At 41.9% G+C, this 13385-nt stretch overlaps 1 protein-coding gene across 1 annotated transcript in view; it reads left to right on the top strand.

Annotated features, from left to right (window-relative positions):
• LOC124788834 (UDP-glucosyltransferase 2-like) overlaps positions 1 to 13385 on the top strand; it is a 99900-nt gene that overhangs the window by 55880 nt on the left and 30635 nt on the right. The window contains exons 3-5 of the mRNA XM_047256116.1: positions 341 to 800; positions 6222 to 6444; positions 6531 to 6750. Coding sequence (XP_047112072.1) covers positions 341 to 800; positions 6222 to 6444; positions 6531 to 6750 — 903 coding nt within the window. The remainder of the gene's footprint in view (positions 1 to 340; positions 801 to 6221; positions 6445 to 6530; positions 6751 to 13385) is intronic.

The following is a 13385-nucleotide window of genomic DNA, read 5'->3' as shown; positions in this document are numbered from 1 at the left end:
TCGCTGTATTTCACACTTCCCCGTTTACAGCACGAGCATCGGAAAGACGCGACTACGAATCTAGTACCTTGCTCATATGTCGGTGTTTGTACGCCCGCATGGGAGTCGGGCTAGGTTGCATATGCGCTACAGCAAATGAAAACATTTCTGTTGGCCCTTATACACGTTACGATGACCGACACATCTGTATTTTCTGCCCCTAAATGTTTGGTTATATTGATAATATAAGTAATCGTATTCAGTCACGGGGATGCAAATTACTAAATGTATTTTGTGAGGGTGTTTGTCAATCATATTTTCAATTTTAAACAACATATCACTTAAATATTTCGTGTTTCAGATCGAAGGACAAATTTGACTTGGTCGTCCTCGAGACATTATTCTTCTGGTGCTATTTTGGCTTTATCCACGAACTGGGTTCACCACCTGTCGTCGGATTCCTCTCGGTGGGGATGACCCCCACTCTTAACAGCCTGATTGGAAATCCGTACAATCCGTCCTATATACCAGATTCACATTCGGTGCTCACATCTCACATGAGCTTCTGGGACAGAATGCGCAACAGTTACGACGTTCTGAACTTGCTAAGCCACTTCTACAACCATGTCCTTCCCGCACACAGCAGACTGATAGAGAAGCACTACGGCAAACACGTACCTGATCTCGAAGAAATGATAAGCAATATCAGTTTAGTAATAGCTGCCAATCATTTCAGTATAGACTACCCACAGCCATTGCTGCCAAATGTGGTACAGGTCACAGGAATGCACATCGTTCAAGAGAGGAAACCGCTGCCAAAGGTAAGTTCTGTCTCATATTCTACCATAGGGAACAAAGTAATGTTAATTGCTTGTTCTTATCGGAACTGTACGCTTAGAATGAAGAACTATAGAAATAAATGTAAACAACGATTAGCGATTTCCGTGTTTATTTATGTGACTTTATCGTCAAGCCTATTGTCTGTTGAACAATGTCGTCGCTTGCAATGAACTGTCCACAGAGAAATTACTCGTAAGTGACGTGATTATTTTTTAGTATTTACACATTTGAATCTTATTTATACGCACTACTAAATAAACACTGTACCTTACAATCAGTTGTAATTGTGAAAACGCATTATTACGGTCTCAAACGAGAAAATTTCAAATCTCAGCATGCCGCTCTTTACATACCAACACAGCAATGATTAAATGATGTCATATGCCTTTTCTCTAAATGAGTTAGATGGAATATGTACGACATCAGTGACATGATAACGCTGTCAGCATTTGCAACATACTATTGAAATCTGTGTTATTACAGTCAATGATGAAGAAATACCCCTATAAGGATTGATAAGTGAAGACAGAAAAAAACAGCAAATTAAGTCTTTGTTGAATAAGATAAAGCGCTTTCTGTAGCATTAAGGATACAACGTGTCTGTACTCCAAAAATATATTTTTTGTGGAAGGAGGAATGAAAGCATCGCACCAGATACTGACGCCTCACTGACTGTTATTTTAGTTGTGGAACAGTGCCCAATAGATGAACCAGAGAGCCGACACAGCTTTACGATAGCTACATAATGTGGAAATAGCGGATTCTTGGCAGATTCTTGGATGATATCAGCAACCTATTACTTTGGTATGATTTTGGGAGAAACTCTTTTTTGCAAGTCATCCTTCTTTACCATAGCTAAAGAGGGTGCTACTGAAGAGTAACAAAAAATGCTAAAAACACTCGGACTTGCCGGCGTCAAAACTTAAGCTGACCTATCGTAGACACATCGATAGATATCTTCTATGGAACACTCATCTGGTACAGGAGATGTGAGACACTTCAACGTATGCAGAAAGGTCATCCAAGAGTGAAGGAGTGTAAGAGATGACGATGCGCCAGTTTAATTGCTACAAGACCCCTAAACGGCAAAATAGCTCCAGGGCATGCAGATGTTAAGCATACTCCAATTGAGATATTGTTCACAAATTCTTTGCCTGTTGGGAAACTCATCGCTAGTGCGAATTTAGAGACAGAATGCCCCAGAGTCCTGGCTTGTTGTTTCGGCCGCCATCGAATGTGCTACGATCATGGTTCTTGTCCATTTCGTGTCCCACACTATGGTCTGAACCAATTTTGATTAAATACCACGCAAAAATCCTCTGTTTGCTAAGAAAACAGCAAAGCCATGTCTCCTCAATAAAAGGGCTAGTTCATAAAATGAAGGCTTTCACGACCAGGTCCTTAGTTGCTGATAAATCTTCCGGGCTTCAGTCGTGGTCCGTAAAACAGTAGGAACGGAAAAAAATCTTGGACAGCGACCATACAACCCGAAAATTTACGAGCATGTAATTGAACTGCTTTTCATACTCTGTGAAACACGCAAATCTTATGATCAGCCATGCAGTTCTGAGAAATGAGAAAAACTTGCATTCCAATAGCCATTGTGAAAGTAATATACTATGAAGCACTCACCATGGTAAGGAGCGAAGCAGACGACCCAGTCTTTATAAACAGTAATCTTCGAAGTGAAACTCAAACTATATAGCACATGATGAAACATGGAACAGTAATTCAGTTTATACTTAGCAGAAGAGTCTGTGATACTACATTTACTGTATTAGGGAATTAAGCTATAAAATAAAATAAGAAACCTCACGATTTTCTGTGTGTCTCTGAAACGAGAGGAGGAAATTACAGATAATAATTTCCTTTGTAGAGGAGTGATCACGTGCCAGGTTAATTTTAATGAAACGCCGTTGAAACTGTAATTATTACTGCCAACCAAGGCAGCGGTGACCACTGGAGTCATAAGAGTCCTGGAGAGTTTCTCAGTGCTCACTTGTAAGACAGACGTAGTTCACTGCAGGAACAGCTGTTCAGTGTGGTAATAAAAAATATTGTCTGCCTTGGCAGTCTGGTGTTTTCTTGTTGGAACTGCGTTTTTAAATAGGATCCAGCATGGTCACTCAGCTTCGCTTTTGTTGGTGTTCTGGAGCATAGTCGTTGCCCACCACGGTGGGCCTTTAGGTAAGCTCCTTGTTAACAAAAGACTGGCTCTAAGTTTTCGTGCACTGATGAGAGTAATGAGAAACTGGAGACAGAGTGTGATGTTTGTTATTTGCTAGACGTAAAGAATCTACGTGATTCATGCGATCGGAAGACAACCACTAGTCGCCCTGACATGAAATAGCGAGATGCTACGGCCTAAAACTAGTTAATAGGGAATAATGTTCCGCTGTTGTTCCTCATTGCTGTTATTCATCTCTCTCTCACTCGTCTCAACCCTACAGCGGCTTTCTTTACAGTAATACGTACGAGGGGTGTACCATAGGTAAAGCAATACTTTTTTTCTGAAAGCAGGTTGGTTTTATTCAGGATTCCCACACACCATAGTACTCACAACCCTTCTGGCTAAACTAAGCGGTAGTTTTTGTTGTGGTCTTCAGTCCAGAGACTGGTTTGATCCAGCTCTCCGTGTTTCTCTACCCTGTGCAAGCTTCTTCATCTCCTAGTATCTACTGCAACCTACATCCTTCTGAATCTGTTGAATCTCTTTACTCAAAAAAACCTATTTTTCAATATCTCCGTTCAAAGTGACAATCTTACGCCACGTTACTTAGTAAACCTGTATGCCCGAATCGCATGGTACCACTTTACTGATAGATATATTGATTTTAATTAATGAAAGGAGAAAATATAAAAATGCAGTAAATGAAGCAGGCAAAAAGGAATACAAACGCCCAAAAATAGGATCGACAGGAAGTGCAAAATGGCTAAGCAGGGATGGCTAGAGGACAAATTTGAGGAAGTAGAGGCTTATCTCACTAGGGGTAAGATAGATACTGCCTACAGGAAAATTTAAGAGACCTTTGGAGAAAAGAGAACCACTTGTATGAATATCAAGAGCTCAGATGGAAACCCAGTTCTAAGCAAAGAAGGGAAAGCAGAAAGGTGGAAGGAGTACATAGAGGATCTATACAAGGGCGATGTACTTGAGGACAATATTACGGAAATGGAAGAGGATGTCGATGAAGATCAAATGGGAGATACGGTACTGCGCGAAGAGTTGAGAGAGCGTTGGAAGACCTAAGTCGAAACAAGGGAGTAGAAAGCATTATATTAGAACTACTGATAGCCTTGGGAAAGCCAGCTATGACAAAACTCGACCATCTGGTGAGCAAGATGTATGAGACAGGCGACATACCCTCAGACTTCAAGAAGAACATAATAATTCAAATCCCAAAGAAAGCACGTGTTGACAGATGCGAAAATTACCGAACTATCAGTTTCGTATGTCACGGCTGCAAAATACTAACACTAATTCCTTACAGACGAATGGAAAAACTGGTAGAAGCTGACCTCGGGGAAGATCAGTTTGGATTCCGCAGAAATGTTGGAACACGTGAGGCAATACTGACCCTACGATTTATCTTAGAAGCTAGATTAAGAAAAGCAAACCTACGTTTCTAGCATTTGTAGAATTAGAGAAAGCTTTTGACAATATTAACCGGAATACTCTCTTTCGAATTCTGAAGGTGGCACGGGTAAATTACAGGGAGCGAAAGGCTATTTACAATTTGTACAGAAACCAGATGGCAGTTATAAGAATCGAGGGGCATGAAAGGGAAGCAGTGGTTGGGAAGGGAGTGATACGGGGTTGTAGCCTATCGCCGATGTCATCCAATCAGTATATTGAGCAAGCAGTAAAGGAAACAAAAGAAAAATTCAGAGTAGGAATTAAAATCCATGGAGAAGAAATAAAAAATTCGAGGTTCGCCGATGACATTGTAATTCTGTCAGAGACAGCAAAGGACTTGGAAGAGCAGTTGAACGGAATGGACAGTGTCTTGAAAGGAGGATATAAGATGAACATCAACAATATCAAAACGAGGATAATGGAACGTAGTCGAATTAAATCGGGCGATGCCGAAGGAATTACATTAAGAAATTAGACACTTAACGTAGTAAAGGAGTTTTGCTATTTGGAGAGCAAAATAGCTGATGGTGGTCGAAGTAGAGAGGATATAAAATGTAGACTGGCAATGGCAAGGAAAGCGTTTCTGAAGAAAAGAAATTTGTTAACATCGAGTATAGATTTAAGTGTCAGGAAGTCGTTTCTGAAAGTATTTGGATGGAGTGTGACCCTGTTTAGAATTGAAACGTGGACGGTAAATAGTTTAAACAAGAAGAGAATAGAAGCTTTCGAAATGTGGTGCTAGAGAAGATTGCTGAAGATTAGATGGGTAGATCACATAACTAGTGAGGAGGTTTTGAGTAGAATTGGAGAGAAGGAAAATTTGTGACTCGACTAGAAGAACGGATCGCTCGCTATCACATGTTCTGAGGTATCATGTTATCACTAATTTAGTATTGGAGGGGAGCTTGGAGGGTAAATATCGTAGAGGGACACTAAGCGATCAATACACTAAGCAGATTCGGAAGGATGAAGGTTGTAGTAGGTACTGAGATATGAAGAAGCTTGCACAGGATAGAGCAGCATGGAGAGCTGCATCAAAACAGTCTCTCGACTGAAGAGCATAACAACACCGTTAGTAGTGGCCTGCTTGATACAGTCATGTAGTTTAAATACCTGGGTGTAACGCTGCAAAACGATATGAAATTGAACGAGCGGGTCAGGATTGTAGTAGGGAAGGGGAATGATCGACTTATGTTTATTGGGAGAAATTCAGGAAAGAATGGTTTCTGTGTGAAGGAAACGGCATATAAAAGGCTACTGCGGGCTATTCTTGAGTACTGCTCTGGTGTTGGGAATCTACACCAGGTCTGATTAAAGGAAGCCATTGAAGAAGTTCTCAGGAGTGCTGCTATATTTGTGATGGTAGGATTTCTAGGGCAATATAAGCATCTATATATTAGACCGTGTAGAAAATTCTGCGACCCAGTCTTAATTACCACTTGAGTGTTTGGAATCCCCACAAGGTCGTATTAGAGGAAGACATCGAGGCAAAATGGTTCAAATGGCTCTGAGCACTATGGGACTCAACTGCTGAGGTCATAAGTCCCCTAGAACTTAAAACTAATTAAACCTAACTAACCTAACTAACCTAAGGACATCACACACATCCATGCCCGAGGCAGGATTCGAACCTGCGACCGTAGCGGTCGCTCTGTTCCAGACTGTAGCGCCCAGAACCGCACGGTCACTCCGGCCGGCACTCATTTTATATACCGACCTTGTAAGGTAGGGGGAGGATCTCTCTTACATTTTGTATCTTCAATAGGAAATACAGGACTTTCTGGATGGAGCTGAACACGGGTTCATATACTTCAGCCTGGGGTCGAATATGAAGAGCAGCTTCCTTCCTGAGAACACACTCGCAGCGCTGCTACAAGCGTTCGCAGAACTGCCGCAGAGGGTGCTCTGGAAGTTCGAGGCTACAGAGCTGCCTGGGAGGCCGGACAACGTGATGATAGCTGGCTGGCTGCCGCAGCAGGACGTACTCGGTATGGGCTCTCAATTGTTTCTCTCCTCTTAAAAGTCAACTAAATGTGTGAAATGAGAAACCACCTCGTGCGTTCTTTCTTTACAGCTCACAAAAATATACGACTGTTCATCACTCAGGGAGGTCTGCAGAGCTTCAACGAAGCAGCTTATTTCGGAGTTCCTCTCATCGGGATTCCATTCTTCTTCGATCAGAAGTATGAAGTCGCCAAGATGGTTAGTGCGGGAATCGGAAAGAAATTGGTGCTAAGGTCTCTAACGAAAGAAACTGCTCTGGATGCTCTCAACGGCGTTCTCCGAAATTCGAGGTAAATTTGCAATTATTTTGTCGGTTATAAGAAAAATCAATTTCTAGTACTTAATGAACGGCGGTAACAAATTCTGTTTTATCAGTCTCGACATCGAGGTCGTTATAGACGGAACATCAGGTCAGATAGGATGAAGATGACAAAAAATTTACATTTTATCGTTCTTGAAGAACATCCCGGCTTCCACCTGACAAAACTTAGGGAAACCATAACAACCAAGATGAGGATGGCTGGACGGTAAGTTCAATCTCGGTCCAACCGAATAAGAATATATTGTTTCAACCACTGTTGCTTAAAGAAGAGGCGCAGTGATCAGCACATTGGACTCGTTTTCGGGAGGGTGGAAGTTCAGATCCCTGTCTAGCTATTCAGTGTTTGGTTTTCTGCGGTTTCCCTAAACTACTTAAGGCAAACGCCCGGGTGAAATTCGTACAGTAGTTAGATGCACTTACTCTGAAAGGTAAGGCAAACGCCCGGGTGAAATTCGTACAGTAGTTAGATGCACTTACTCTGAAAGGTTACATAATGTTTCATGTCAATTGATGTGTGGGAAAGTCATTTATTAATTCAAAGGCTGGTGTGCGATTTTTACGCACACGAACAGGGCCTGCCGGCATAACGAGGATACGGAAGGCAGATGGCACGCACTTAGCGTGGAAAGCCGTTCCTTAGCCACAAGGCTATTGAGTGCAGCTAAAAGAAACTTTCAGCTTTTCCATCGTCACCTTATGTCACTACACCACGGGAGGAATCCTCCATGGAATACAAAATATGTAAAGAAACTTCCAAGGCAACAGTAACTACATAATGCCGAATGAAACGTACTTCGATGTCAAAAAAGCAGTGCGTGACGCCCTCAGCGGCTACCGAAGCAGTATATTATCGAAAGATAAAAGATGTTAAATGGAATTTGGCATGTGTGATTAGCAACTGATCAAGGACGTGCGAGTTTGAAGTACGCAGGCAGAGTGCAGTGTAGCCCCTCAGGAGTTATCTGAAATCAGAAATGGAAAAGATCAGTCGATACTGCATTAAACTTACGGGAGATTATACCCAACCACAATGAAATTTCGTTAATTTAGCAATATAGTGCAAACTCGAACTTTGAGTTTGATTTATGGGGTGTTTTCATTCTTTACGGCTTTACAGAAAATAGTTTGTTACAACCAGGAATAACACAATAAATATATCAGCATTCTACAGTTCATTAACACAGAACTGATGCAAATAATTCTGTTACCAAGGGCAAAGCTGTAGAGAACACAGGAAGTCGAAGTGAAATGCAGAATTCCGCCGCAAAATCACAAGTCCATTGACATACTAAGCCGAGTGACTGTTGAAGTCCAAGTTCCAACATAGCATTCGGGTTTTAAGTCCAGAGCGCAGCCACATCGACATCGAATAACAGGTCCATAGCAGAGTAGCACTTCCGAATTGTAGTGTTAGTGGCGGTGTTAATTAAGGCTCCATAGTTAATGAAACCGGCGGCTGGCGACGCTGTATATTCTGGGCGGCCAGTCGCTGAGTGTGGACAACCGCTGCGGCTTGCAGCGGGCGCCCACGGAGGCGGCCTGCGATGTTAGCTGCGGGCCAGCGTACCTAGAAGTGCGGCCTACGGTGCGTTTCTCGGCCGCGCGTGAATGTGGATTCACAGTTGGAACGTCGCGGTCACGTCCGTTACGTAAAGGGATTCTCCTCTGTAGTCCAAATGGTGGCATTCACACACGCCGTCAACGGAACGTCATCGACAAGTCGCATCACGTCAAGGTTTCGATGGGTCATAATGTAGCCTACTTGGAGAGAAACTGTTACGTTAACTACATAGTGTGAACTAATACGAAATTATTCCCCACTGACTGCTAAGGTCTTAATATGTACTGGAAGACAATACTAAGTTAGAGTATTTTATTTTATACATTGAAGCAATACACTGCAAACTAAACAATACGTATCTTGTTCAATGTGCTTTACTCGCGATTTTTCCAGTGGAATAGCGAACAGAAAAAGCGGGAGTAAATCTGGTGTGGTACGCAAAAGTTAAAAATAAGATTTGTAATAAAATAACGACGGTCAGCAGGAAGAAGAAATAAGTGTAAGCATAGTTCGAGTACGCTAAAACGGCTCATCTATAAATACCCCAGGTAAACCATCTGCTTCTGCCGAGGCGATATTAGACTCCTAAATGTTGAATTTCTCTTCATAATTTTTATTTGTGTCATCAGTAACAAAAAAAAAAATTTGTTCAGACACTGTAAAATATTCATAGAACGATGAGACCTCCTCTTCCAGCTCCTTATAAAGAGAGTGGAACTCTCCTTCATAGTCTCGATTTTTTAACATTTTTCTATCCCAGACTATTTTTGCTCTGCGATCCTCATCATAAAGTTCAACAGAAATCACTGCAAACTGCTTTAAATTAAATTCCGGCATTATATGACGATCTACCATGGTGAGTATTTTATGAACCAGCTCTAGCGTCACGACGTCCTTTCGACGTTGACGTGCCGTGTAGTGTGAATGCCCAGAAATACCTCTGACCTCAAAAACGTGACGGTGACGTTCCGGCAAGTGTGAATCCATCTTAATGAAGTGCGCCGCCACTTGGTGTGGAGATTTATTAGTGGTGGATTCCACGTAGGTAATATTAACAAATTTTATAGATATAAGCTCCCTAAAGAAAAGCGTTTACTTTTCGGGGGTCAAAGGTATAAGTTAATAGCCTGAACCGTTTTTATTTTATACTACACGCAGTTTTGAGGAAATAGTTTCTCGAGAGAAAGCTGTTTAAAATTTAGGGACGATTTTTATATGTATTTTTCGTTCAATTTACGTAAAAACTGAATGTTATTTAATATTTTTCATGTCAATGAGCACAAATCTGAAGTTATATTTCCCAAATTCAAAATGGCTCATCCAATATGGCGGACAAAACACTACGTTTTGAACGATTTTAATGAAACATTTGACCAAAAAAGTGCTTTTACTCTGCAATTCCAGGATCGTATATCAACTCTTCCTCTGATTCGAATCGTTCCTATACAGAAATTCCCTCGTTCTTCTTGGCAAGAATAGCCGATCAGGCTGAGATGGATAAGCTGCGCTCGCCAGGTTCCACATGTTGTTCTTCAGCTTTTTCGGTGAATATCTTAGCATGCATGCTCCAGTGTAAATATTTTTCTGAACGCGCGTCACGGCACGACAAGTTTTGTCCTTGCGCCGGAGGTCTCCGGCTGACAAGGAAAAGGTCTCAGACACGGCCAATCGATTCGGCTCAAATTTGGCAGGTCGCTTGTGTTCAACCTAAAACGAAGGAATCTAAGATATTTTGGGTCAATACCCCCGCGTTTTTGAGAAAATCACCCCTAAAAATTATGATGAGCAATCGACTCAAAATTGGCGCAATCGATAGACAATTGTAAATAGAGCATTTTTCATCATCAGGTATGGGGTCCGAAAACGCATACTTTTCCAGAAATCGAGGTAAGAAACTTTTACAACTGCCGCTTCTGTATCCAAATGGTAAACGCTTTTCGCTGACAGCACCGATGGTCGCCGGCAAGGTAGCTCAGCGTGTTCGGTCAGAGGGTTAGCTGCCCTCTCTAATAAAAAAACTGAGTTAACGGCTCAATAATGAACTTGAACCGGTGTCATGGGACATTCGCACCGAACAAATGAATCGAACAAAACGAGAAAAATGAAAAAAAATAGCGCAACGGCCAAGGTAACTGTCTGGGATTCGGAGAACGCGGGTTTGAATCTCGAAGAAATCTAGCGGATGTTATTCTTTTCGTTTGTATTTTTCCATATCTCAGATGATAGCGATAGGAGGCTTAATAAGGTAAGTAAATCAATAAGGAATGATAATAATAAGGCAGGCAAACTAATTTACCAAACGCCGTGAGCTAGTAAAATATTAAGCCTTGTCACATGAAAACAACTCCGAGTAAGAGTGCTGCGAATTCCTCACGAGGGATCACAGATAGCCAACCGCTCGACGCTTGTTTACAGCGAGGCACGGGACAGAATGCACGCGGAGAGAGTTATGTTGTCCCGGTTGCCTCTACGTCATATCATAGTTGTGCACCTGGAAGAGTGAAGGTGTCCAGCATGAGCCTCATAGAAGTCAATCGGAAAGAATTGTTTTACGTCATTAGGCTGCCGCGAACCTCGCGGATACATGTACCACGATTTTTCCATCGTTAATGCGCCGAATGAAATTCGTTTTCTGAATGAATACAGTGTTCTTCCGTAGGTAACATATGACGAGTACTGCAGGCAGTTTGTAGTAATTAGCTCGTCTGTTTATGCCGTAGTAACTAGTTATTGTTTGATGTGTCATATCTTTCAGGTGCATAATCTGAATAATGGAGGATGTACACCCTTCGACTAGCGCTGTAATATATAGCTGGGAGCCTGTCACAGACGATGGCAAGTGGGAAGTTACCGACGCTGTGTTTTGGTTTGTAAAAGTGTTGCGAGAGAGATGCATTATCAACGCACTACCAGAAGCAGGCAGTTCTGTTTCTCAGCGTTTGAGAAGTTTATTTGCCTACCTTAATATTATCATTACTTATTGATTTACTTACCTTATTAACCCTCCTATCCCTATCAATTGAGATATGGGAAAATACAAATGAAAAGAATAACATCCGCTAGGTTTCTTCGAGATTCAAACCCGCGTTCTCCGGATCCCAGACAGATACCTTGGCCATTGCACTATTTTTTTTTGTTGTTGTTCTTGTTTCGTTCGATTCATTTGCTCTTTGCGGATGTCCCATGACACCCGTTCAAGATCGGTGTTGAGCCGTTAACTCAGTTTTTTATTAGAGAGGGCAGCTAACCCTCTGACCGAACACGCTGAGCTAACGTGCCGGCGACTATCGGTGCTGTCGGCGAAAAGCGTTTACCATTTGGATACAGAAGCGGCAGTTGTAAAAGTTTCTTACCTCGATTTCTGGAAAAGTATGCGTTTTCGGACCCATACCTGATGATGAAAAATGCTCTATTTACAATTATCTATCGATCCCGCCAATTTTGAGACGATTGCTCGTCATAACCTTTAGGGGTGATTTTCTTAAAAACGCGGGGGTATTGACCCAAAGTATCTTAGACTCCTTCGTTTTAGGTTGTACACAAGCGATCTGCCAAATCTGACCATAATCGGTTGGCCGTGTCTGAGGCCTTCCCCTTGTGAGAGCATCCCACGGCGGCCGCGACACTCCTTCGAACAATGAGCAGTATAATACCTTGTAACGCTCGGATTAAAAAACCTTTTCGTCTCGAAATTCTAGACACATACACCTTTCAAAATACGCAAGAAAATGTAGGATTTTCCACAGATTTTGATGAGAACCTGGCCTTGAAGAAGTGGGTTCTTTTTAACTGCGCCATTGACGTAATTTTTTCGCAAATGGTCGCTTCATACTGAGGATGGGACGTGGACGCTGTTCTGAAAGCACTAAAACTTAAACACTCTGCAGGTGGAAATGAAATCACTAGAAGTTAAGTTCACCATACCAAATAAAATCCTAATAATTCCTACGAATTACATGCTGTTGCTGTCGATCGTGGCTATCGAGCATTCTTTCTGCTTAGATATCTATAGATCACAATGAAATAAAACCTAACGTGGGTGGATAACTAAATAAAGCGTTCCTCGAAAAACTACGTTTAGATCTGTAAAACTGAAATACGTGAAATATAGTTGAAAGATCACCAGGTGGGAACTGTTTGAATGACTGATTATGTTAGCATAATTTTAGTGTTCAAACAACATTTATTTTTTTCTGAAAAACAGGTACAAATTATGATAAACAAGTTGTTGATTGAAAACCGTTAACAACTAACAGATGGTTTAAGACTACACTGGACAAGGACCCTGGGTTGGCACAGACAGCTTAACTCTGCCCCTAAAAATGTGGATAACGCAATCTGAATTGAACTGGCGCTGGGCAGACTATGATTAATCAAATCTACTAAAGTTTCTCTATATAGGTGCAGCTGAGAGCAAGTGGCGATTGAGATCTGTAAGCCCTGACAGTGCGGAGTGCTAGTACGCTACCCTATTTGCTTCGTGCGGCGATGTACAGTCTTAGACATAAAAACTGGCCGCCGGCCGGCCGCCACAGACACTAAGTCCGAGTCGTTCACTTAAGGTGGCCAATAAAACTGACCGCCCCTGACAACTCTAAGTCTGGCCATCTGCACAATCTGGCAACACCGTAAGATGCGGAAGTGTTAGGAGAAGTGTTGTCTACTTCCGCTGTGTGCTCGCACTGTGTGAGCCCATGGTCGCCGGCACGGTAGCTCAGCGTGTTCGGTCAGAGGATTAGCAGCCCTCTGTAATAAAAAAAACTGACCTAATCGATCAACAACGAACTAAACGGCTGTCTTACGACGTCCGCCCCGAGCAGATGCAACGAACAAAAGGAAACAAAACGAGATTAAAAAAAAAAAAAAAAAAAAAAAAAAAAAAATCGTCTAGCGGTAATAGTCGCCCATTCTAAACTGATAGTCACCTGTTCGAGTCCACTTATATGTATATTTTTTTTTTTTACTACATTTCGGCCCTCGTATAAAGTTACGAGTCTGATTGAACATCGAAGATAATTCGCTTGACATTCTACCCACCAGAA

The sequence above is a fragment of the Schistocerca piceifrons genome, chromosome 3, assembly GCF_021461385.2.
Source record: "Schistocerca piceifrons isolate TAMUIC-IGC-003096 chromosome 3, iqSchPice1.1, whole genome shotgun sequence".
Classification (NCBI taxonomy): Eukaryota; Metazoa; Arthropoda; class Insecta; order Orthoptera; family Acrididae; genus Schistocerca; species Schistocerca piceifrons.
This window is presented reverse-complemented; position numbering and strand designations above follow the sequence as displayed.